This window comes from Haemaphysalis longicornis, unplaced genomic scaffold (assembly GCF_048455015.1).
Source record: "Haemaphysalis longicornis isolate Haplotype H1 unplaced genomic scaffold, Haemaphysalis longicornis Haplotype H1 scaffold_3, whole genome shotgun sequence".
NCBI classification, from domain to species: Eukaryota; Metazoa; Arthropoda; class Arachnida; order Ixodida; family Ixodidae; genus Haemaphysalis; species Haemaphysalis longicornis.
The window spans coordinates 24581631-24607846 of NW_027526335.1; the positions used below are offsets into that span (position 1 = coordinate 24581631).

At 45.9% G+C, this 26216-nt stretch overlaps 1 protein-coding gene and 1 long non-coding RNA gene across 8 annotated transcripts in view; both read right to left on the reverse strand.

The window, feature by feature from the left end:
* Positions 1–3489: 3489 nt before the first annotated feature.
* On the reverse strand, positions 3490–10012 carry LOC144173195 (uncharacterized). The gene is made up of 3 exons (XR_013323177.1): positions 9839–10012; positions 7414–7490; positions 3490–4662 (listed from the first exon to the last, which is right to left on the reverse strand). It is a non-coding gene; the product is annotated as an uncharacterized LOC144173195 (long non-coding RNA).
* A 1604-nt stretch (positions 10013–11616) lies between these two features.
* LOC144174153 (uncharacterized) overlaps positions 11617–26216 on the reverse strand; it is a 33904-nt gene continuing 19304 nt past the window's right edge. For 6 of the 7 annotated variants that reach the window (XM_077702647.1, XM_077702650.1, XM_077702646.1 and 3 more), the window contains 2 exons: positions 15436–15555; positions 11617–13277 (listed from right to left, as the gene is read on the reverse strand). In XM_077702647.1, the coding sequence (XP_077558773.1) occupies positions 11947–13277; positions 15436–15555 (1451 nt within the window). In that variant the 3' untranslated portion in view covers positions 11617–11946. Of the gene's footprint in view, positions 13278–15435; positions 15556–21769; positions 21881–26216 lie in introns of those variants that run through there. The other variant, XM_077702648.1, reaches the window with a different exon arrangement.

A 26216-nucleotide genomic window follows, 5' to 3' on the forward strand; every position in this document is an offset into this window, starting at 1 on the left:
GGTTTCGCCCGACCCGCGTTTTTCCCCGCTCATGTCAGTTCTGTTAACCTCTAGGAACGCGCGTGGTGGCTAGGAACATACTTCCTGGAACATACTAGGATAACGCCTAGGAACATACTTCAAATTGTGAGGTATGTACGAACACCCCCCCCCCCCCCTCCCCTACTACGCCTTTTCGGCTCTTACAGACCGACACTCTCCCGAATAGGTCGGCAGGATCACTCACAAGACTACTCACCATACCCCCCCCCCCCCCCCCCCCCCAATTCACCACTCATGAGTGATTGGTGAGTGATGCTCGCCATCCTTCTGGACCGGCTAGTGTGGGTGCGAGTGAGTACGAGCCCCACGCACCCTGAGCCCCGCTGACCACGCGCGAGTTCCAGCGCCACTCGCGGTGATCCCTACTCACCACTCGCGAGTGCGAGTGTCACTCGCCGTGAGCCCTGCTCATCACTCGCGAGTGCACTCGCGCTTCTCGCGCTATTTTCGGGGCTTACCGCGGTGAACGCCACTGTGGCGCTTATACTCGCTGTTGGCTGTTCGTCGCAGGAGCCGCTCGCTGTAATGGCGGGATTTCTTTTCGCTTCGGAAATAAGTCGTCACTGAGCTCCTGCTATGCGGCACCCTAGAATTAATTCTGTCGTGGCGTGTTTATTTAGGGCTATGATTTGAATGGCCTTGTGACGCCGTAATGCACTAGTACAGTTCGGTTTCATGACTCATAGAGGGTCTGCTTCACACACTCGCGTGCGAAGGGAGACGACGAGTGGTGAGCGCGAGTGTTAACGGCGAATGGTGAGCGTGAATGAGCGCGAGTAGCGACGGCGAGCTCTGAGCGTGAGCGCCAGTGAGTGTGAGTGGTCATGGCGAGTGGTGAGTGTGAGCATGAGTGGTGGTGGGTGCGTAGTGAGCGTGAGTGCGAGTGAGTGAGTGCGTGAGGCAAAATAAAATGTACTTTTCTGTGTGAGTGTGAGTGAGTGGCCCCCAGTTTTGCCAAGGTATGCTCTTCGTGTATACAGTAGTGCTCCATCATCCATCCCACACTGTTTCCTTCCCTCAACTGATCTTCCTGCAGTTTTCTAGCCACCGTGTCCCCCTCCATGTGGGCATGTCCAAACGATTCCTTCGCCTCCATAAGGTGTCACGAGCAGTGGAAAGGGCCGCTGGGTAGCTTGGATCCAGGGATCCAAATCTCCTTCGTAAACCGAGCCGCCGAACGACCACCCCGCCCTCTTAACAATAATTTAAAACAAAGCTTTCCTCCCTCCCTCCTTCCCTCCCCCCCACCCTCTCTCTCCCTCTCTCCTGGGAAAACAAATGAGAAATATTGCGCACTAAAAATGCCGAGAGCTGTACTCGTATAATCAGAGAGTGGCCTTCAACGACCCTGACGTGGACACAGCGAGAACCAAATTTGGTACACAAAACCCAAGAAAGCCAGATGCGAATCAAAGCATACGGGAATCAGATTAGTAATGATTACCAAATTTATTAATGATTGATTAGTGATTTTTAGTGATTATTATTAGTGATAATTATGCTCGACTGAGGCGGAATGATATGAATTAGGATAAATTTGTGATGGGCAATGCTGAGGTGGTAATAAGGTGGATTATTATGATATTGGTGCGTGTGTGAGTAGACGTCCACATAGCACAGGATGCTTAGATAGTGCAATGGTAAAATAGCGTTGCTGCTGCGTCGACGGGTCAATGCGTACATAAAATGCTCCCGTCACAATTGCACAGCCAGAACCGAAACTGCCCTGCCGACGGTGGACGTGAATATGTTTTCGCTAGGCATAAATGCCTCGATAAATTTTCATTTTTGTTTTCTTCGAAATTTGAGCCAACAAAAAACTGGAAATGGTTTGTACATCACGTTCAAACATAGAAGCACAAATAAAAGTAGGAATTTTTGTACTTACCTTGATTATTTTTGTAACGATGGCCTTTTGACATCGGTCTTTGCTTGTGGAATGTAGGCAAATAGGCATACGGACGGTTCAGCTGCAAGCTTTGCCCTCTTTGTCAAGGAAGTCAGAATTTCGGGAAACTTCGCATCGTTCATTGCAACCAACCTGTATCATAATTGTTACAAAAACTGCGCTCGTTTTACGTAACAAGGCAACAGTATCCCGCAATGTCTCGTGCGGTTTTTTTTCACTCGTCGCTTAAGTATCAACTTCTTGGCCCTTATTACATTCGTAATTAGCTTGAATGTCATCCGGGGCAGGTAAAATCAGGTCTCCGTTCATCTGGGCAACAGCCTGAGTCTGACGCAGTCGAAGATTACTTCGACTTGCGTCCCAGGCACAACACCATTATCAAAGCCCAGCCTTCAAGACACCCAAACCAAATCTTCAGGTAATCTGAGCATTCTACAGACAGGAGCATAAATTATTCTGGTGTTGTTCTTTGGCAGCGGACGTGTCGGCGTACAAACGCACAAAGCACAAAGTGGCAGCATGTGCCGTATCATATACCATTTCCCGCACTCTCCTGAGAGCAGCTCCTGAAATATGAGTTGACTTTTCCTTATCACTTTATAGAATCACCTTATTGTCGGCGTAGTTCCTTCGCAGGTTTAGGCTCGCCTTCTTTCAGAACAGCTACCAGTCATTGCTAACCCCATTTGTACTAAAGTTGCCTGTCCCTGATTTGTCAGACGAGGATTCTTGGGGAGGTATTGGTAAATTTGTCTGTTTGAGCCAGAGGGACAAATTAAATACACTCTAAGAAAAATGGTAGTCAGTATTGACTCATTTTACAGAGTCATTGGCTTGCTACAGAATTGACTACCTTTTGACTCTTATGGGGAGGGTCACCAGACTCTCTTTCAAACAGAGTCCTGGGACTCTTAGGGAGGGAGTCGTGACGAAGAGTCAAAAGTGAGTCTGCAGGACTCCTGATAATTAGTCACGGTGACTCCGAAATAGTAAACAAAAAGAGTCTGCTTGACTACGTTATGGCCCAGCAATGAGAGTCGTCCTGACTCTGTTTGGAAAAGAGTCTTGTGACTCTGTTAGACCTAGTCAAAAAAGTGTATGCAGGACTCTGTAAGGGAAGTCACCTCGACTCCTAATTTTCAAACGAAGGGAGTCTTCATGACTACTTTGCGACTAGTAAAAGTAGTCACTCAGACTCTCCGTTTGGCTACAGAGAGCCCGCTTGGCTACTTTGGCTACTACATGAACCCAGCCAAGTCGCCCTGACCTGCTGAAAGGGAATCCCGTGACCCCGGAGATAGGGCATGCAGGACTCTGCAGCACCGTCACCGACACTGAAAATCTGCAAAGAAAAAGTCAAGTCGACTATTTTCCGACTCGAGCAAACAGAATCCCTTCAGAGTCGATAGGGTAAAAAATACCATACAGATACTATTATGACCCTATAAGGACAGCCATGCATACATGCAAGAAACATCAATGCAAAGTACCAACACAACTATTTTATTGAAATAAAGCCTACAACCGTTTTAAATTTTAAGTTATGCATTGGCTCAATGACTAGAAAAAATTGATGCAAAATAAAAATGACGAGTTTTTGTCTTAGACAACATATACATGAATAGAAGAAACGTGAGAAATACAAGATTCAAAATTATCACCTTAGACAACATTTGTGTCTCACATAACAAAAACTTGTTACATCGAACGGGACAAGCAACACTGAGTTCACATATACAAAACACAACCCTACAACAGTGATCAGCCACCAGCTGCTGGCTCACAACTTAACAAAATGTCAAGTGAATATGAAAACACAAATTTTTTTAAAACCACATTATAACAAATATTTGAAAATGTCACTTTAGACAACTGAAGTGAAAAAATTCTAGAACAATACAACTCGCAAATTGAAAACAGGACAATAAAATACACAAAACAGAGTTCGGGAGAGTGTTATTGCTTAATAAAATTGTAATCTTGAACACATTCCTATTTAATGCATACAGCTGATGATGATGATGATTGTAGGGTTTAACGCGCCGACGCAACGCAGGCGATGAGGCGCGCCGTAGTGGAGGGCTCCGGATTAATTTTGACTACCTGGGGATCTTTATCGTGCGCCGAAATCTCGTACACACGGGCGTTTTTGCTTTTCGCCTCCATCAGAAAAGCGGCCGCCGCGGCCGTTAATGCATACAACTAGGTTCGGCTTTATAATAAGGCCACTTTGACCACTCATACGCAATGCAAATGAACATTAAAAGAGGGTGTTAAAGAATTATGAATTGATGATTGTTATAATTTTCCTGAGAATATTTTGTTCATTTTGGAACACAGAAATTTACTCGGAGGCTATATGTTCCAACACCCACCAGTTGATCTGCTGTCGCTGGACAATGTATTTATTCCCTGGCTTTCCCTGCACGAGCTCTCAAGGTAGTGACTACCTTTGTCGCCGGCATTAAGATGCTCAAGCATGCGCCCGTTTGCACCACCATCAGTTCCTCCGAAACTGTAAAGGTCTGCTTTGCAGACTTCACGTACTGCAGGTTGTATGCCCAGTACATGGCACATACAAGAGCGATTCCTGACGTGAAGTCAAAGACGTTAACGGATACATGTTCGCACACCATCTTAATTGAGTCGGACCCGAGTGGGCTGCTCCCCGTGTACAGCAGAGTCGGGTACGAGGATGCAGTATTTCGGTCCTGTAAAAAAAAAGACAAATAATGCTGAAATTATTTGCTGTAAAAAAAGTTTTTTATGTGAACAGTCATCAATATGTATAAATTATTACTCTGACTGTCTTTACTATGCCACGTGGACTGAAAAAGAAAATACCTGCGATGATAAGTTACAGGGTAAGCTCAGTTATAGTACACCCTCCGGTTATGCGAAGACCCCCTTCATATGATTAATCATTGGGGTCGCAGCAACCTGCCCCTGGAACCTACGCATTAAATACACCGGTTGTATAACGCACACGTACACGCAGCTAGCTTCATGTGATGCACGACTCGCAACCTGACACCCCTATTGCGGTTAAAAAACCTGCATACTTCCCACCTTTCATGCCGCTTTTTTGCCACATTTTCCTTTAGGCTGTGGCTAGCGTTCCGTCCAGACGGAATACAACTGAGAGCGTAGCGTTCCGTCCAGACGGAGCCGGCGTGAAATTTGTACAGTTCCGTCCAGACGAAAGCAAAACCGGCTGATTAGACGCCATCTTGAGTATTCATATTGGGTGTAGTGGTTGCGCCTCGGATAATGGCGCAATCGTGCCGGGTTCGATTCTCCTGGATCCTGCTTTTTTTTTTTGCATGGTTGTGCCAGCGTCTTGTAACAGCTAACTTTGCGCCAAGTCGGTTTAAACTTCGTACTCAACAGAGCCAAGGCCGACGTAGCCATCGCTAGTTACGCTCGATCTCCTGTAATTATTACCAGTGATTAATTAACAGCTAGGGACTCAGGCTAGTCTCAGTGAGTGGTAGCGGTTTGGCCGGTTTGGTAAAAATCAATACCGACTGCTGTCGCTGAAATATTGTGAAGCGGGTGGCGGGTAGCGGCTTGGAGATCCGTTCGGATTGAGATAGAGTTAGTACGATCATCTGTGATTACTAATAATGACTAATAATAAACATTGATTCTGGCTAGTCAGTGAGCGGAAGCGGTTTGACCTGTTGTGTAAGAAGAAAAAAAAAGACTGCTCTCAACGTGAGCTGTGTTTCCTCTGGACGGAACTTTAGTGACAGCTGCCTTACCGTCTGCACGGAACTCGACACTTTTCTCTTCGCGTTTCGTCCAGACGGAATGGCAACTGTCACTAAAGTTCTGTTCAGAGGAAACATAACTCGCGTTGAGAGCAGTCTTTTTTATCTTTAACCAACCGGCCAAACCGCTTCCACTCACTGACTAGCCTGAATCACTGTTAATTAATCACTGGTAATAATTACAGGAGATCGGGCGTATCTAGCGATGGCTACGCCGGCCTTGGCTCTGTTGAGTACTGTTGAGTACAAAGTGAAGACCGACCGCTCTCACCACATCAATTGTAAATTGGGCGCTAAGTTAGCTGTTACAAAACGCTGGCCCAACCACGCAAAAAAAAAAAAAATGTCCGGGGGTAATCCAACCTGGTACGATCGTGCCATTATCCGAGGCGCAACCCCTACACCAAATATGAATACTCGAGGTCGCGTCTACTCAGCCGGTTTTACTTTCGCCCGGACGGAACTGTACAAATTGTATGCCGGCTCCATCTGGACGGAACGCTAAGCTCTCAGTTGTATTCCGTCTGGACAGAAGGATAGCGCTCTCCGTCTGGATGGAATTTTAGCACTTGTATATCGTTCCGTCCGGACGGAACGCAAGCCACAGCCTTTCCTTTAACATTGCGCTATCTCCCGGCTGGTCTCTTTGAGGCACTACTCTTTTTCTACTCGTTTCTTTACTACCCCAGTATGCTCAAGGCATTATCTCAAGCAATCGCGACTGCAGCCGCTCGTGCCTGTTTTTTTGTTCACAATCGGTGAAGGGTGCTCAGAGCCACAAGGTCAATTTTTATTTTTCTGGCTGAGCACAACAAACAAATGCCACAAATGCCACTAACGCTTGGTGATAAGATCAAAATAACCGAAGAGACCGAAAAAGCGCTGAGCTACCGCCGACCCTTCCATCTACATTCGTTGCTTCTTTGTTCACGAATAACCCATTTAGCAAATGTCCTGCTTCAGAAAATGCCCTGCTTCACCCACTGCATTTGCATTCTTCTCGCACTTTTGCTATGTTCAGCTTTATCCCATGGCTGTGTGTGTACACAGCTAACACAGCAAAACGTTTTTGGAGGGCACATATTGTGGAAGTAAATTTTTTTTCCTGGAATAGGTGCTTAGGTCACGCACTCACAAATTACATGAGGACAAGTTACACAGTAAATACCATGTTGCGGCGAACCATTTACAAAGCGCTGTTTGTCCATTTTCGACTTCACATGTCTGTATCTAGTCTGTGCTACTTCAAGATGTTAAAAAACACTAGCAACTACCCCACTGTGGATCTTTCGAAAGCTTGACTTTGCTGGCTGATATCTTAAACACACTGGTTCTTTCCCAGGGTCTGGAGCTCCCCTTAAGGCTTCTCTTTATGGTAAGTTACAAAATTGAGGTTATCAAGAAACCGAAATTTTGAGTGCACTTCACCTTTAGGAAAGCAAAAAAAGTACAGGGTCAGGGCTATTTCGCTACCTCTGGTCAAAGTAACCATGAACGTTAAGCCTAAACACGTCAGCCAGCCTTTTAAAAAGCAACAATTTTTTCCCAGCTGCTGTCTCTTACATGTAATCATTTCTTTTAGTTTAAGATTGGGTACACCCTAATATTTTTAATGCCGAGGGCAACTCAAGCCAAGAGCCCTTTGCTAATGTTGCCATCTAATTCGCAAATTAAGCTCACTGTTCTCACCAGTATCGTGAAGATGTCATCCTCTCTTTCCTTCGCCAAATAGGGCAACCAAACAGCAGCGCTGACACCTTTTGCATCTGTAAAGAGAACAAACTAAAGTTGCACAGCCGAACCCAACTGATGGAAACCATTTGCATCGATTTATCCAGTATGTCGAACTCCTTCCGGTAACAGTATAATTGCAGTGAAACATATAGCAAAAATTACGTCTATATCGTATGAAAATACAAGCGAAACCCGCTATATCGAACGGCAAATGACGCAGGAATGCCCCCCCCCCCCCCCCCCCCCCACCTAGTTGGCTTTTCCTCAAGGCGAAAGAGAAATACTGCCGGCACATTTATCCCGGCCGCTCATCGGCAGTTGGCGGCTCCTTCCCTCCTTCTCGCTCTCCCTCTCTATCGTAACGCACCTGCGCCGTCTAAGGCGAGTTGTCGCACCCCCATGATTAAAATTATCGTGGCCTGTCCACCAGGTTTTTTTTTTTTTTTTTCGTTCTTTGAGTTTGTACCGCTCGCGCTTTATAGACTTTTTTTCCGAAGTGTAGCTGTGCTGGCTAGCGCTAGAAACGTTTATTTGACGGCTCAGCTAGCGCGAAGCGGCCGAATTTGCAATTCGCCGTGAAGCAGACAATAATAGAGTCAAAAGCGGTGTGGAGCTATAGTACTACAAAGGAATTGTCATCTACTGCAAGATAACGCTCAGTATACTTAGGTATAGCCGGACATGGCGTGCACACAAATTTCCTTGCCTGCTTCCTTGTGCCTGATTTCCACGTACGTGTGCTTGTTAAGGAGGATATTCCCCGCCTTATTCCCCGCCTTATGCGCCACCCTAACGCATAATAATAGTTCACTCCAAAGCCCACACAATGCTAATATACCTTTCGTTAGACTGGCGGCCTATGAACAAAACGCTTACGGTGCGCAAGCTGCAGCAGGATGGTGCGCAATTTCATGTTTATACAAAAAACAAAACATCTACGCGTTGCTGGAGCAGGCGAGACCAGGCTTGCGAGCAAAACATAGAAATGGTCTCATAACGAGCACATCTCTGCGCTGGAGTAGCATTAAAAGCGTTCTGCGCACCTCCTATATTCCTCTAGCACCAGCCACCGTAAGCTTACCGACGCGGTATTCAGACATGATAACCTGAAAAATAAAAACCGCATTTCACTATGCCTCGCCGTACCATTTAACCACAAAGCTACGCCAGATTCCTCGAGGTCCGAGTATACAGGATTTCGGTGCACGCTAAAGATCCCCAGATGGTCAAAATTAACCCGGAAACCTCCACTACAGCGTTCCTCATTGCCTGCGTTGCGTTGGTGCGTTAAACCCTTCAATCAATCAAGCTTCCTCGAGGTACCCGGCGTTTCCTTTGGTTGATGGCCACTGCAATGGAACAGTTGATACACCTTCAACCGTTATCAAAGGGAACTTATTTAACACTAGTTCACCTTCACAAACATTATAGTGAGAGTGAGGGCTGGGGGAGGTGAGGAGGGCAGGCCCATTAGTGCTAGTAAAATCTGCGGAGCGGGCAGTACTGAGCATGGTTTGGGCGCGACCCAGGTGTCCATCGTTATTTGCTCAAGTTACTGCACCCTACATGCAAAGCTATGTCGGCAATGTGACGCCAGCACACAGGGGGAGCAGGCGCTCCTGTGAGCCGAGCACACAGTGGCCGTAGATACCATACAATCTCGCGCCGGATCACTAACAATTGTTGTCAGCGCTCTGGCGGCATGGCGACAAAGCAAACATGCGAGCGAGCAGACAGCAACATATCGCAGTGGGACACGCAGCCTCGCTCCCGACATCTCAACTACGCATGTCTGTACGTTTTCCTCGGCCGCTGCCAGGTGACGGCACCGGGATCTTCGGCCGTGCGCTCCGCGGTTCGTATTTGAATTGTTCATTACTGTTAGCGCAAAATTATATTCTACCAATACATACGCGTCCCGCATTTGTACGAAGTGACTGCTGCTCGGCGCCGAAATAAGCCGCTGTCGAACACCTACTCGTTTCTTTTCATGTTGACATTTCGCCCCTCTGTCAGCCTGAGCCAAATTCATCAAAGCGCACTCAGCGTTCCGTGTTCAGGGTCAAATAAAAGCGCCAGAAGAAGTAAAACAAACTTTCACTGCGCCTAGACCGTGGAGCGGCCATCGTGTTCAAGGTCGCCGTTTCGTAGGCGGTGAGCCATCGGCGGCGGCTAGCGCCAACCAACGGTCATGCTGCCCTGTTCGCATACTCAGGCCGTCGAAAAACCTGCCACTCACGCAGACATGCGGTTAGACGCTTCTGCCACGACTGTCCGCATAGTATTCAAGCAGCATATTACACAATTGAGCGTTATTCGCACAGTGCACGAAGTATTTTCACGAGGGAAAATCTCTCGCCGCGGTGAATACTTCACTTACCTCTATCAGATGCAGTTTCTGTGTTGCCGCAGCTCCGTCCGTATATCTTCCCATATCATGGACGCTGTCCTCACGTGGAGCACGGCAAAAGCACTGTAAAATTGTCGCTACACTGACCAGCGAGACCACGTAGTTACGAAAACCACCCTAACGGCCACAACACAAAGAACGCCCCTCCCGGCGGAGCACGCCGGCAGTTCAAAAATTGCCACTCCGCGGCGCCTGCTCGCCTGCTCGCGGGAAACGCCTGACGTCACATCTGCGGCAACCAATCAGAGCGGCATCTTTTTTTTTTTGTTTTCTATGCTCCTCGTATCTGTTCCCCTCTCCCGCAAAGTTGCGCCCCAACCCGAGTCAAAGAAGAGTCGCCAAAATTATGACTATGTTCTGTGACTCCCTTTTGACTCACCAAGCTTAAGGGTAGTCGCGGCGCCGGGGACTCTCTTTTGACCACCTTTTTTCTTAGAGTGTAGCATAAGATAGCTCTGGTGCGGCGCAATCTTCTACAATATACAATATACAATGTCCAAGTCCGTGAACTGATTGGGCCTAGCTCCTCCCGACAGCACGGAGAATGGGCATTGCGTTGCTGCACACGTACCTCAGAATGTTACAAGCGGTTGAGCAGCAAGCTTTGCCCTTGTCGGGAAAGGCGTAGTTTAGATTGTAGGGAACTGGCCGTGGACTCGGTGAGCGGTGGCCTCCTACATTTATTGAGTGAGCGTAAGGCCCGGCCGGAAGTTGGAGAGCGGCGTGCACAAAAGGCCGCCCAGGCCCACCTTCATGTTCGAACTCATGTCGGGTGGAACAGCTGACGCTGGCCAGGCACAGCTGATGATGATTGTGAAAGGATGCGGATAATGATGATGGTGGCGCTAAATTCAGATGGTGTTGCCGCCACTACAAGATAAATTTCATCCCTGATTACAACTAGCAGGTCTCTGATATCATCTCCATTCCTATCAAAAGGATGACCGTTTTACGCCACAGAGCCTCAATCTCGGGCATGTAACACGCATTCATCTTTTAAGACAGGTCGCCTAGTGAGCAATACTGCAGTGCGCAGGACACGAAAAGTATACCGACCGACACTGAATCTGCGGCACAAACACAGCAGCCGTCCGTTTTGCCAGGTGTCCAATTAGTGCGCTTCTAGCCACTTAAAACGAGCTCGCGTGACTTGGAGCGCCAGATCTGAAGAGCACACCTGCGCCGCATGAATCTCTCCGTCGCGTGTTCTGCACAATAACCTGCGTCTCCTCGTGGGACACCCCTGCATCATTCTTTATCATCCGCTATACAGGGAACGAAATAAGGCCGCAAACAGCGTTGCATGGGCGCTAATTTGTGATTTCCTGCCAAGGAAGCAAAAGCACTGAGTGTAGCTCTGGTGAGCACTGTCGTTTGAGATATCCCGGGGTGTGTTCCGGATCGCCACAGAGTTCTCAAAAGTGCCTCAATATCATGGTCTCGCACATCAAAAACGAAGCCGGTCATATGAAAACAGCGAGCCCTCTTGTTTTGACGGTGGAAGACAGCTTAGAAGAGGCAAAATGGGGAAACGACTGCCGTGAGGGCTGAAATGGTGTTTATCCTGTAGAGGCGCCTATCAAAGGCAGATCTTGCCAAAGCTTGGCAGACAAATTGACATTCAAGGGGACACTTTCAGATACCTGGAAATTTATGAGGTTTACCCGCACTTTTGAGATCTTGCTGGCAGTTTTTATACCAATAGGTTTTGGCACAATGATTGTAATTACTCAGCTGATAAAGAACCAGCCGTGGCTAATTATTCCTTTATTTGCTGGTACATAAGACAAGAGGACAAGCAGTGAGCGAAACATGGCAAGCGACATATAAGACTGTTCGGCTCCCTCCTATTAATGTGTAGTTGGGTGAATGAATTTATTTCATAAGGATGGCGCTACGTCTTAAGGAGGAAAAGTGATGCAAGGAACAAAAGATGGCCCCCATTGTTAGTTTTAAGGCCATCCTATAGAGTGGTCCTCCTGCTATGGGCGGAACAAGACGAAGGGATCACTATACTTCTCGACGCCTCCTCCACTTAACAATAAAATAAATAAGGTCACAGTTTCCGTTTTCGGCAGTCAGTCGTCCGTGTACGAAGGTAGCTCCTTTAACGGTTCTTCGACGAGCAACTTAAGAGACCCAATAACATCAGAGTGGATCATCTTTTTTAAGTGCCGGTGTATTGAGGTGTCCGCCACAACTCTCTCTTCGGTCAGGAATTCGTCATCCCGGGAACCCCAGAAGTTCATCTTTGTGACGTTGCAACAGGCCCTATAGTGTTGCAGAACCATGACAGCCTCGGAAATGGCCACCTCTCGCGTCCCTCTCAGGTGCTGCCAGACGAAGTGCACTCCACTGACGACCACTGCAGTCGGTCGTGCCACGTACTTGGAGCGCTCGCGATACTTCCAAACGCCGACCTCGTGGATGAACAGAATACGGGTGAGCAAGGGCGGCTTCTGGGTCAAGAAGGCGGTGTATGCCGGGTATTCGTAGCAGAAGAACCGGTTCTTAATCAGAATGCTTCCCAACGATTTCTTTCCTACGGAGGTCTCAATCTCAAGCAGGGCTTCTGTCAGCGTTTCGCGGGTCTTAGGGACGAGGAACTCGTCGAAATCCACGCTTACGACGTACTCGGACGTCAGTCTGGAACGGTAGAAACAGTCCTGCAGTGCCGCGAGCTGGCCATACTCGTGAATGGTAGACTTGTTCATGTGGAGGTTCCATCTGTATAGCTGGATGTTCACTTTGGTGGTATCTTTGAAATGCAACAGCAGAAGTTCCACATCGCGTGGCACCTCGCAGAGGTAGAGATTGAAACTCCCTATGCCCATCGACGAGTAATAGGCAATAAACTCCGCTATTAAGGACATCTTGTCTGAGAGGCCCACAATGGGACGAACACAGACGGAGCAAAAAATAGGCGGCGTTCTTTGGCGTTGGTGAACGTTTAACCACTTTGGCGAAGTCATGTTCCAGTCGGTTCCAAGTGCTACTCGTATGGTCTCCTGGTCGTTCATTTCAGAACGGAACTTGACAGGACACAAGAAAAATGCTGCCCCGAATGGGCGGTCATGATGTTCAGGGAGAACCTTCAGGGTTGCCCTGGACAAGAACACAGCTGACCCAACGCTGAGCCAACATTGCACTGAATTTTCGGGTGTAGCATGTCGGGAAACAATGCTGATTATTCGAATTTGCCAGTCACTAGTGTTTGTTTTGTCCATGTATGCCGCGTACACATATGCGCCTGGCCAAAGCTGTACCCAACTATCATTGTCCTGGTACACTAGTTTCTTCCCGATGTCTTTTTCAAGCAGCCTTTTAGACAGCTGTGAGTTGAATTCTTGAATGGTCGCGGTGACGTTTTCTTCGTGTTGATTGTAGCACTCGAATTCAGACTTCATGGCTGGAACAAACAATAATATTTAGAACGTCGTATGTACCGCGGTATAATCATATGCTCTCAATCCTTGTTATCGGCATGCTAAACAATTACACAAAATCCTGAATAACGTGCTTTGCAGTTAGATGAAAACGTAAGTTAGGAACCTCAATATCATCATCCTTATCATCAACATACTCAGGTCCACTGCAGGACGGCAGCCTCTCTCACTGACCTGCAACCACTCCTGTCCTGCGCTGAAATGCCCTTGCTAATTATGCCGAAGCAGAAAACTGTAATATTTCCTCGTTTCTGAAAAGATAAAAAATTACGAGGGCGCATAAGCACTTCTTATGATTTAGTGATTGCGAGCGCAGTGAGTGCCCAGACGCCTAGGGTCTCCCCCATTGTTGCTTTGGGTTTTCTTTGCGTATTTTTCATCTCGCGGTTGCTATTGGAAAACATATCCACGCTAGCAACGCCAGTAAATCTGGACTTTAACGTAAACGTACTTTTTTTATCCCCTGATCGCTATTTCTGTAATTAGCATGCTCCAATTACTCATGCAGGCCTCAGTGCACATCTCTAACACACGTTTCTCTGAGTAAGAGGCCACAATGCGTTCTCTGGGTCGAACTTAATTCATTTCACTTCGGGCTTTTTTCTTCTATTCGTTTCTATGACTCGGCACATACCTGCATTAGCAGCGCCAATCAAAAAGGAAATTTAGCAGGAAATTAATTTTTTACTCGCCTCATTGGTAGTTCTGCAATCAGCATGATCACATTGCTCATGCAGGCATCAGTACTTATCTTTAACTCATGCCCCTAAGTCGAAGGCCACGATGAATTCCCTATATACTCTTCTATTCAGCTAGATCCGACGACTTGTGGTAGTCTATGAATCAGGTAGGAATTGTTTCCGGGACCTGAGGCATCACAAAGCGGACAATTCACAGAGGACAAAAATATTGCTGCTATGACTGAACGGGTAAGCTTTAACCTCTCTGCGCATGGAAAAGCTAAGATCCCCGAAGTGACGGACTTTCGCTTGGAACGAAAGTTGAAAAAGAGAGTTCATGTCGAAATCGTCTCATTACCACTGCCGAGACACTTTGAAGATCATACACTGTGGCATTTGAAATACCGGGAGCCACAAATCTTGCATCTTTTCATAAAAGAGTAGTTGTAAATCTTAATGCGGGTTTTTTTTCAGTGGTAAGTTTGAAATGCAAATATTTGGTCTCAAATTTTCTTGTTTACGATATTGCTATCCTGCCATCAGTGCAACCTACCAAAATATAAATCATTTTATTACCTACTCTTCGCTGTCAAATTTAAGCTATTCCTGCCAGAGAGAAAACATTATCTTTGCTAAAAGAACGAGTAAACAACTGGTGCAACGTGCACTAGTGGTGCAAGGCTGGAGGAACAGCAAAGCTGGCCGCCTCTTGCCCTTCGTCGGACACCCGTCGACTGGCAAGCCCGGATCGTTTTGTCCCCAGGCTTTCACATCTTTCCCAAAATGGACCGCGTTAGCACGCGCTAGAACTGGGGGCAACAGGCTTTGCAAACTTGGCGTCTGCGGCGCGAGCTATCCTGTGCTCCCAACTTGAGACACGGACGCACGTGAACTGGCGAGAAGAACAGTACGCAAGAGATCCTGTCACAAACGCTGGGCAGAGTGTTCTCAAATGTCGAGTTGGCCGACGCCGGGCGCTCCTCACGAGGCACACGCTCACATGAGCTTGGTATTTCTTCTTGGTATTTTTCGAGCTCCTCACGTGGCGCAAGCGCGGACGACGCCGGGCGCTCCTCGCGAGGCGCACGCTCACGTGCGCTTGGCTGGGCTGAGTTTCCTGGTAATGCTCCACAGCGGAGCTAAAAGCTTAAACAACTCTGCTGTTAAAACTGGGGGCATACCAGGCAGTTTTACCATTTTTTCCAGTGTTTTTCCTTGTGTTACGGCGCTGCCAGGTTTCTAATTTCATGAGAGATATAATTGCCTAACAAACCTAATACTTCATAGAGTGCAGTTTGCTGCTAGGTTTGAAGTAGTGCAAGTTGCACGCTACCAAAAAAACCATCGCAATAACTCAGTTTTGTTTTCCCAGATTAGAAGAACTTTCTTCTACAAACTTTCTAGACAAAGAGGAAGATTTTCATTTTTGGTGTTTGCTTACCTTTGAGCCCAATAAAGGGCAACAGAAGATAAGCAGCGGGTACAATGGATAGGACGCATGCTAGTAGGAAGAACCACTTGAGGACTTTGGCGGCACATCTCGTCCTCCTGAAAAAGAGTGCTGTAGCACAAAAAGTGAGCTTTCCTAGATTGCATCAGTAGCAGGCTCCCGCATGTTGATGAGCAAACAAAAAGCACTTACGTCCACTGTACCGTGTGCCATCTATTCACGTGTAATGTAGATCATGCGTGGTGAGCAAGATATTATTCGCATACTTAAAGGAATTCAGCGAGAAACTTTATTTGCAAAGCAGAGTTTCCAGCAAGAAAACTATTTCTCGCATTCTAAGTCCAGATATCTCTCCTTCAAAATGCAAGTGAGCCATGCAATAAAGCAAATTCCAGAGGGCATATTATTGAAGTGCGATACATTGATGACACTTTACTTGCTAAGTTTGCGAAAGGTGTACAGCAATGGTTTCATTCACGTACATTATGGCTGCGTAGCTGATGAAAGCTTTTCCTTCTCATGTATATAAGAATTGTGACAATTCTAATCTGCATTATAGACAGGCGTACGAATAGTGACTATTTCCAGATGGAAGTATAAAAACGGCTTCATTTGCAAGTACATACTAGCAGTATAAATGCCTTCTAGAACAAGTAAAAGCTTTAGGGACAAAACAAATTCTTACAACAAATTATATTTCGAAGTCAGCAAAGAATGAGAGACAGAAGTAAGACTGTCTCTCTAGGGCATCGTTATGAGTGTAATTACTATCCAGGAGAGGATCATTCCGCGGTAGCGTGTCCAAGAACGCGAAGGCGTCAACAAACAGGTGAAACCGACTTAGCAGAGCCACCCAAACGCCACGTCATACTTCTCGCACACAGCGTCACCAAACCATTCCCTGCTGTGCCCGAGCATCATTTCTGCTTCTGACACTACTGTCCAAGAACTCAAGTGGCTGCCATTTCCCTTCAAATGGGCGCAGGTAACGAGATCGTCGCCGGATGTTCATGGGTGACACGCCGGCCGTTGTCTCCAAGTATGTGCCACCCGCATGAAAACGGCCGGCAACAAAGTATTGGATTAAGAGGACAGGACGCACTTTGCCCGACTGGCGACATTTTTCGATGACATTCCTGGCTCAAGCTCAGTACATAGAACAATTACGTGGACTGTCGATAATAATGAGAAACTATCGACACTAGCGTGTGTCAATAGGAGTGCGTTCCACAGTATCAAATGTTACCATGTCAAACGGTCTGGCGACGCAGACATGCGGACATTTGCTGAATAGTGCAGGCGAGGAGCTGTTTACCAATTGCCGAATTTCTCGGTTTAACCACGCAGGCCTAAAATAGCATCTTCCCATGGCCAAGTTACTGCTTACACTTGGGAGGGTCCCAAGCAAAAAGGGAGACCTACCACATTCATGTACAAATAATGCCTTCAAATCCCCTTTGACGATTCGCTTTTCCCATATTTATACGGTTGCATCTCCCTGTTATGGGTTTGTCCTGACCTCCCGGCAAAGTGAACTGCCACGCGTCTGACAAGTTTGAGTCCCCTCTTGTTCCCGTGGCGAGATGGTGATAGCTGTTCATCAACTCTAAAAACAACACATTCTCATATTCACCCACTTCTGGATTATCCGGAGTCAATGGGTAAGCACTGACACGTTCTTAGTCAAATGCAATAAAGTGAAGCCCACGCAGCACTTTATTGTAGATATAGCTATCCCAAGGATTTTAGGTTCGGGTCTGAGCGCAACCAGAGAGATTTCAAGTCTGTTAGCACTGGCTTAGAGGGGCGGGAGTTAAGCGAGGGCGCCACGAAACCCTCCTCTAAATAAGCGGGGAGGAGAGGGGGGGGGTGAGCGGAGAGAGAGAATGAGTAAGTAAACTGCTGTTATCATCGTGTAACAACTGCGAATGAGTATTTCTACATGGCCATGTACGCACCGAATTTAAACGGCTTTTGTGCCTGCTCTGCTTACCGCGTGCGAGACCCATTTTGCAATGCCCCATGGCGAGAAGCAAGTAAGAACAGAACAATCTGAACGAAAAGAGGGTACACCCAATGCATTGCGAAGTACTTTATTGCCTTTTTCCATTTTTTTTCTTTTGTGTTTGCAGATATTTTGTTTTACTTTTTTACTGCCTTTAAATTCTCCCTGCCTTTGTTTTTTCGCACCGTCGGACCCCCCCTCCCTCCTGCCGAAATGGCATCCTGCATACACCGATGCCTGTTAAAATATGGAAATATTTTTCATAGAAGCGTTTCTTAATCTTATTCTCTTCATATACAACGCTGAAACCTTTGCCCTCTATTTGATGTAGTTTCGCTTACTACAGGTTAGATTTCGGAATGTGAATGTGACTGGCTGCTGAAATGACACTTCTATGGCTGCAGTCCGTTGCGTAGTGCACCTTCGATTATAAACGACATTTTCTCCGTTGCCTGGCAGTCTTATCGCAAGCTAAGTTTACCAGAATGTGCATACCAGTTCGCCTTCCTTTAGTCATGTTGATTGTGAAGAGCTTTTCTGTTCTTTCAGTCAAGTATACTTTTTATGCCTCGACTGTACACCTGCATGCTTTTGCGATGGTACCATGGGAATCTATACCTAATACTACGGTATTTGTTTCTCTTCAGTTCATCTTTTGCTGGGTGCGTCATCTTGCACAGAGACAGCGTCGAATAATATCGTTGTCTGCGATTTCTCCTCTTTTTTGATTCTGCGGAGTCGGTTTCCTGTCACTGTAGAGTTGCCTTTAGTTTTTACATTCGTTTGTGGAACACACGACCTTGGTGTTATGACCTTCTGAATAGGGCCATTTCCGTTTGCGATTTTATACAGTTGGCTCCGAAATGGAACGTCAACTTGCTCTCGTGCGAAATGCGCCAAATAAGCGGCCATTCGCACAATCCCTGAATACATTTCGCGAAGCCTCGCCTAAAAGCATCCTGAATTCCCGTGTGGTTTTATGGCTCTGAAGACATCCGCCTTGAACAACACGCGTGGCGGGATAGTGGGCTCTTCGTGGTCCTTACTTTTATGTGCGAAGCATCTCTTGGCCTTGCCCTTTGTCATTCTTTGGCATCGCCAACTCCTCCACCCCCTCCTTTTTTTTCTTGAAGAAGCTTCCAACGCCCGTTCTAAAAACATTTTGGGCATAGCCAACAACGTCAATTCTACGTATACTGTCAGGAAGCAAAGGGCGATGCAGTACTCTTTAAAGAATAAAGGTTACTGGAGCAAACTTGTGCTGCACAAAGAACATAAACTATAGACAACCGTCTAGAGGCAGTCTGCGAAATAGCGTCCACATACGAGGGTCGGCGAATCGAATGCCACGGCTTTTGCTGTGCCCGCATTTATCTCTTGCGCTCTTGTTACTGAGGATACTGATTTAAATTGAGAAAATTTTGAATAAACAAGAAGTGTCTAGTAGTAGTAGTCGAGAACATGATATAGCAGAGAAATGGGTGTGGTTCTTCAGTCCATTAACCCAAGTGAGGATTTGGCGATCTCTGCCCTGGACAGCAATAGTTGTTTCGCGTACAGGTCAGCGTTGGCAGCACCTGATTTATTGTCACGTAGGTCACCTGGGCTTAGTTTTCGCAGCGGGTTGCTCGTCGCGCCCTTCCCTCGTCTATTTACTAAACAAGTCGTTTGCTCTGCTAGTAAAAAGCATTTACACGAACAGTAATTTTCCGGCGCGATCAATTACCCATAAGCTTTAAAGTTTGGTCGATACCTATTTTTTGTTCATCATCAGTGTTTCTTTATTATGCATTTCTTAAAATTTTTACGATCCTTTCCCTAAAATTTTCTGACATTGTTTTCCGCCCAGCTCTATGAGATGCTACTCAGTCCTCGCCAATCCCCCTGAGCGGATAGGCGCTGTTGATATCCAGGAACCGACCAACCAACCAGCCAAACAAACAACCAATGGGTGTCGTGGCGGTTCAGTAAACCCATCTTCCACCTTGCATCATGGTTCAATACACTTGTCCTGTTCGCACGTAGTGCGCGTGTAGCTTCAAACATGGTGCCGGCCCCAAACTACTATACGCATCCTCTTGTGTAAATTGAGCTATAGTTCTATCATCGAGGCGTCAATTTTCACTCCTCGAGCAACAAACTTGAGATGAAGTTATTATACGGGCCAGGACGGCTCGCTGTTTGATGCGTTGAAGGACGGGAGATTGCGCAACTCGATAACCCAAGTCAGATGGGGACAGCGCAAAACAATACGGCCGTGGAATTATGAGAGGTAGTGTTTAGTGTTACCTTGCTGTCTTCTGGTATTTACTTGTGTCGTGCAGTTTTAATTCGACTTTGAAGCCGAATATATTGGACGCGGGTGATTTACCGGTGAGAGGGACCGAAGCGCTCACAGCGATTCGTTTCTCAGAGCAACCCCGACGGTTTCAGCCGATGCTACAGTAGCGCTAATGTGAGCGTGCGCTTTTCAACAAAGAAGCGTAGCCTCTGACACCAGAATTTTCACGCTGCATACGCTCTGTCTTGGTGAAGATGGGAAGCCAAACAATGAGGCAAATAATGCAGGGCCTTTAGAAATATCTGAGAAAAGCCGAGAAATCTGGCCGTTGGAAGCGAAAGAGCGGATGAAACTTTTAAAACATCCGCTTGTCGAATTTCAACCCCCTGAAGCTGTATGAAACCTGGAGCGAGTTTCTGGCTCTGCCGACCGGTCGCTCTTCCGCGAATAGTTTAAGCGGGAATCATCATTAATTGTGTACGTACTGTTTTTCAATCACGCACAACCGTAATATGTGGTCGCTGAGGCTTTCTTTCCTACAAACTGAGCAGATTTTGAACAGTAATCAGAAAAGTTTAGGTGTTCCCACGCTGCTATTCGGGCCATCATCTCTCAAGCACGTGCATGACTAATACCTGTTAAGGCCGTTGTGTCCGAAATAAAACAGTGAGAAACTAGTTGATTACCGTGAAAGATACCGAAATTTCTAGTACCGAATTTTCGCGCGTATAATCCGCACCAAATTTGCGAAAATTTCAGGATCGAAGTAGAGGTGCGGATTACATGCGAGGTATTTCCTTCGGTACAGCTTCACCGCAATGCGCGTTGGGAAGTTATGCCACTGCAACAGTAATAGCGACTAAGCCACTGTTATCCCATCGACAGTGCTTATTCTGCACCCACAGCTTAACAATATGCCAACATTAAAAAATGTATGCGGCAAGTGATCTAGTTACGTAGTCAACTTGGTAAGTTCTTTTGCGTAAACAAATGTTTAATGTTGCTTGAGTAGTAGCTTTGGTCCATCCTTTTATGTATAAAATATACGGGCAAGACGTGGGGATATATTTTTTTCTATTCGTCGACCGAAAGTCCGGGTGCGGCTTATATACACGTAAATACGGTAATAATATTCTCAGGAAGCCAACGATAACGCAGTTATCTCGAAGGAAAAACAAGTTTCTTGGAGCGAACTTGTGCTCGCCTAACAACTAAAAAATGCACAGGCGACGAAGCAGCAGTCAACAAAGTGACGTGCGCAAGCGAGTGTCGGCGAATCGAACGCCGCAGCGTCTGCTCTGTGGAATTTCACCTTTCGGCGCGGGTGTTTCTCGAACCGTCGAATGACATCGAGAACACTGTAGATCAAAGACTATTCTAGGCTACTGAAGTTAGGGTGTGTAGCATTCTCCCTATCAAATGTGATAACCCGTGCGGCATTAGGAAAGAAAGAATAGAACAGGCCCTTCCCTTGGGACATAAATAACACAGCCCAGCGCAGCCGCGCGGTAAAAACAAAACATAAATAAGCAAATCTAATGCACGGCTCACGGCAGCAGAAAAAAATGGCGGCTGTCAGTGTTGTTCAAAAATAAAAAATAACGCGAGATAAGAGCTGCAAAATAAGTTCGGTGATAACAGGGTGGGGGAGGATATTTGTGCAACAGAATCCGAGAGCTCCGCTACAATTTTCCGCTTACATCCACTAGACATCTGCGCGAAGTCGTGTGAAAATGGCCTCTGTTTAGTACTCATAAATGCAACTAATTAAATTATCAAATAATTTTTGACAACACACTGCCTACAAAACTAGTTAGTGCGTTACTATTTGTCAACTACGCCACATAAACAAAACCCTCCTTCTCGTCAGCGAATCGGCATGATATCGGCATGATCGGCATGATATCGAACTGCGTAAATAACCTGTTATTGAGAGTCCAAATTGATATGAGGACTCTTGCGTCTAAAATGGACCTTTGAAGACGTAATATTTTCTAATGCAACAAATACTCTACACTTTGTTGCAAATACTCTCTTACCATGTTTTTTGAGCAGAACGAGAGAACCCAACATTGCGTCTAGCAGATGCAGCCAATAGCACTCAGAGTGTCTTCAACTATGGACTCACGCGGTTGTGCAGAATGCCCGTGGGAGTGTTGTTTGCTTCGGACGTTGCCCGAGCAACCTTTTAAGGCCTACACCACAAGCCCTTTCGTGCAGAAATGAGGACTTCGGGAGAGGGGAGGCCGCGCTGTGGGGCAGCTCCCTCTCATGTTTTCATGTGAAAGGACAGCCGGGTGGACTGCGGCTTCATTGTCCACCTCGTGGGTTCAAGCCTCGGATGGGACCAAGGCACGCACCCGAGCACAAAAGGACGCCTCACTTTCTGCGTCTGGATTCGTTACCTGCTCTAAGGACCTTAAGCAGCAGCTAGTGACGAAGCATGAGCCAAACTTCAATGAATAGTCAGCCTTCGTATTTTTTAAGGCACTGGTCGCTCTGAAAGCCAGAAAAATTCTTCACTCATTAAAAAAAAACTGTTTAAGAACTGAACAAGAAATGCGACCAATTTTTCCTTACCGTATACAAAACACCGTACGTACCACGGTCATGCTGTCGTTCAGTTCTACCTGAAAATTAACGCTGACGTAGTTGTAGGTTGGTATCAGCATCATCACGCGAAAAGAAAAAAGAACCTTACTGTAATATCCTGAAATCTAGTTTTTCTAGTCTTTTGTCGTTATTTCCTGTTCTTTTTTACATTTTACAGGTCAACGATGTAATTAAAAGCGCTACCATGTTTTGGTTTGGTAGACGCTACTAAAAACGTCAAATGATGTCAATATTTGAAGTACTTGCAAGATTTCAGTGTCAGGATTTTCCACTTTGTGCACTTAAAATAAATACACCCGGAGCTGCTGCCATGTTCATAATTTAGATTAGGGCCCTTTACACCCATATATTAACCTCCTTTAGTAATAGTACCACACCCATACCATACACGTTTAAAATGACACTGAAGGGCCACAGAATACAGTTTTGGCACTCTTTGACCTTGGCTGCCCTTGCGCCATAAACACACGCATACCATATTAAGTCGCCGGTGAACAGAAAAATTCTCGTTCACGCTATGCGTGCCTTGCATCGCCGATGTCTTAAAAAAGCCCTTCTGCAGGGTACGCCAGGCCCGATTCTTCATATCAAAAACTTCTGCACAAATTCAGAGAATTGTCTACTAATGCGCAGCATTCTTATGCCGCCTGTCTCAAGTGTGAGTTTTTTCCAGCCACATTTTTTTTTTAATCCTGTCCGACCAATTTTATCCAATTGCGCTATTATAACGATTACAGGTAAACCTTTCGCGAAACCTTTAATATTGTGAAAATGCCATGCGGTATACATTTTGATATTTTCTGTAATTTTTTTATATTCTTAATTTTTAGTTTTTCGAAATTTCGTTCGACCAATTATCTCCATTTACGCTATTCTAACGATTACATTTGGAACTTTCACGAAATCTGTATCACTGTGGAAATGCAGGGCGTTACACGGTTCGCCATTTTCCGTAATTATTTTATATTTTTCTTATTTTCTGGTTTTTCAAAATTTCCTTCCACGCATTATCTCCACTTGCGCTATTATAACGATTACAGGTGGAAATTTCGTGAAATCTGCATTATGGCGGAAATGCAGGGCGTTACACGCTCCTGGCTGGGAGGGTACTCGGGAAAGAACGGTACGCATTAAAAAGCCCCTTCCCGGTGTGTGCGACATTTCGACGCACGCTAAAGATCCCCCCGTGGTCAAAATTAATCCGGAGCCCTCCACTACGGCGCGCTTCATCACCTGCGGTTGCGTCGGCGCGATAAACTTTACAATCAATCAATCAATCAATCAATCAATCAATCAATCAATCAATCAATCAATCAATCAATCAATCAATCAATCAATCAATCAATCAATCAATCAATCAATCAATCAATCAATCAATCAATCAATCAATCAATCTGCTCCTTCATTGCTTCAATTAAACAATGTTGCGATAGCACATCGTTTGTTTGGGTGAACGAGAAACACTGAATTCCACCTTTAAACACACAAAAAAAAATTACGTGCGCATTGCCACAAAAAAATGGAAGGAAGTCCAGCTGCCTTACTAGTTATGTCAGTAGAAGCGTCGGGTGGACCCCACCCAGCGGACGCATATTTTAATTACACTAATATTTGTTGGGCTGCCTAAATGCATGGCGTCAGGGCCTTTAGTATAAGAAACTTCTTCGGGACGCTGTTTTCGTCGGTGCAGCACTTACAGACAGACCAGAGTTCTTCAGTTGTTCTTTTAGCAGATCTGTTAAGTGCACTTTTCATACTATAGCCCAAAATGGCTAACTTCAGGTTTATTATATCCCAGTGGATGGGGCATAAAGCTTGAAGAGAGATACGAAATACATTTGTAATAAGACCCCAAATAGAGAGATGAATGGAATTATATGGCGAGGTTTCTCCTCACGCTTTTTTCGGAACCTTAAAATCCGAATCGGAACTGGAGAACTTAGGAAAAGTCTTTCTAGACTCAATATCCTTACACGTGACTAAGCAACCCAGCTTCAAAGTTCCCCGAGAGGTTTCTGCGTGAGAGTGGTTTAGCAAGAGATGTTTAACCCGTTCTTTAATTTCCCTAAATGAACAGGATTACGTACGCTGTGTCCGGGGGGGAACAAATAAGCTCCTGTGTGGTCCTGTGATTTCGCAATGTTTGGCCAGAAAGAAGACTTTGCGTGTATTATCTACAAAAGCGGACGCGGGTTCGTATATTCTTCAAATGCCGCACTGCGGAGCCATACCTGGTCGAGGAGAGCTTACCCAGTAGAATCCTGAGTGCGTACCCTTTAAGCAAATGAGCGCGGCTTCTTCGTTCAAACACAACCGCTCGGTGAGCCGCTGTACCAGGGTATATTGAAATGGATACGCGAGCTGACTGACCCCGAGAACTTTCTTTGCATGAAGTATTCTGCGCGACGCACAATGGAGAGGATAACGAAAAACAGAACCAGTAAAATCAGGAAACGGATTTTAAAGTCACGTAAAAACAAATGAGGTTGTCGGAGCGAATTGATGGGAGGGCTGTTACTTAGAAACTTCAAATTAGCGCGCTGTCTTAGGCAGGCAGGACATTTTCAGGTTACGGCTTAAGAAAGTCAGCTGTAAAAAGAAACTTAATGAATTCACTGTTTATTAAGGGCTCCCCAACATTCAAGTAAGCCCAGTGCACAAAATATACAGGGTGATCAAAATTTAATCGACAGGTTTTTTTTTTAATTAAGTGTTCAGATATACGTGAAGACAACCTCTACATTGAAGTTATGCAGCCAGGGGGACAAATAATTAGGTTCTAACTATTGATTTCCGTGGCTTAATTAACTAAATTTGAATAATTACCTCTTTATTGACTGCAGTAAGCTGGCATGTTTGTATTGAAAAGTTAGACTCAATCGTGTTTCTACGTAGTTTAATTTGGTAGCATTCTTTAGCGCATTCGTACTCCGAGATATCGAACTGCGAAGTTTAAGTGCCGTTCGCATGATTACGCCGGCAAGACAGCGAGGACTGGTGCAAAGCTCCTCCCAAAGAGGGGCCAAAATTACGGAGCGCTCTTCTTGTGTCTGTTCTTTGTCGTTGTTATTAGTCCCTTGTAAACACTCAAGGCAGTCAAGCAGAAATTATGGCACGAACATAGAAAGGATCGTAATCCCTATTTTAAACATTTGTCTCTTCACCCTGAGCATTCTGCGGACATTGTTACTGATGGGTGTTTGGGGAAGACTTCGCAACTCTGCGGCGCCGAGCATGATGTGCAGGAGAGAGCTATGCACGCTTCTCGATGCCCCAACTTCAATCACAACACCTGAATCTTACAATATAAAAAACCTCAGCTGCTTAGAGTAAACGACACACTCCGAAAATTATGCGGGGAGTCATTTCTTTTTTCTTTTTCTTGGCATCAGAGAAACGTAGTTGGATGTCTCTTTCGGCAGCTTGCAAAAAATTTACCCTCCCTTCTTAAAGAAAGCTGAGAGAAGAGCGAAAGCTAAAAGTACACCAAACATTCCCTGAAAGTGCGACTAAGAGATCGTCAAACGTAACGTTCGAAGACCCAAATCGCAAACGAAGCACGAACCCATGCGACGATTTTTCGCGCACTGAGTAAACGCATCTACGAACGGTTTAAATGTACACCGAAGCGTGGTTTGTGAGATAAAGGCATACTCTTGTACTCCTCCTTCATGATCGATGCGTATATTGTCTTATCTAGAACCGTTTCCTTTTCGCGATTTTCAACTAACCGTTTTGAAGCAATGAAAGCCCAGTTTCGGGCATGCGCCTCGTGTCAGTAGACCTTATCAGAGTATTTCGATCGAACAACCGGTATATGGGGAAATGCATTAGTTTTTGACAGAATGCCATCGGTTCCACTGAGAAAGCTTT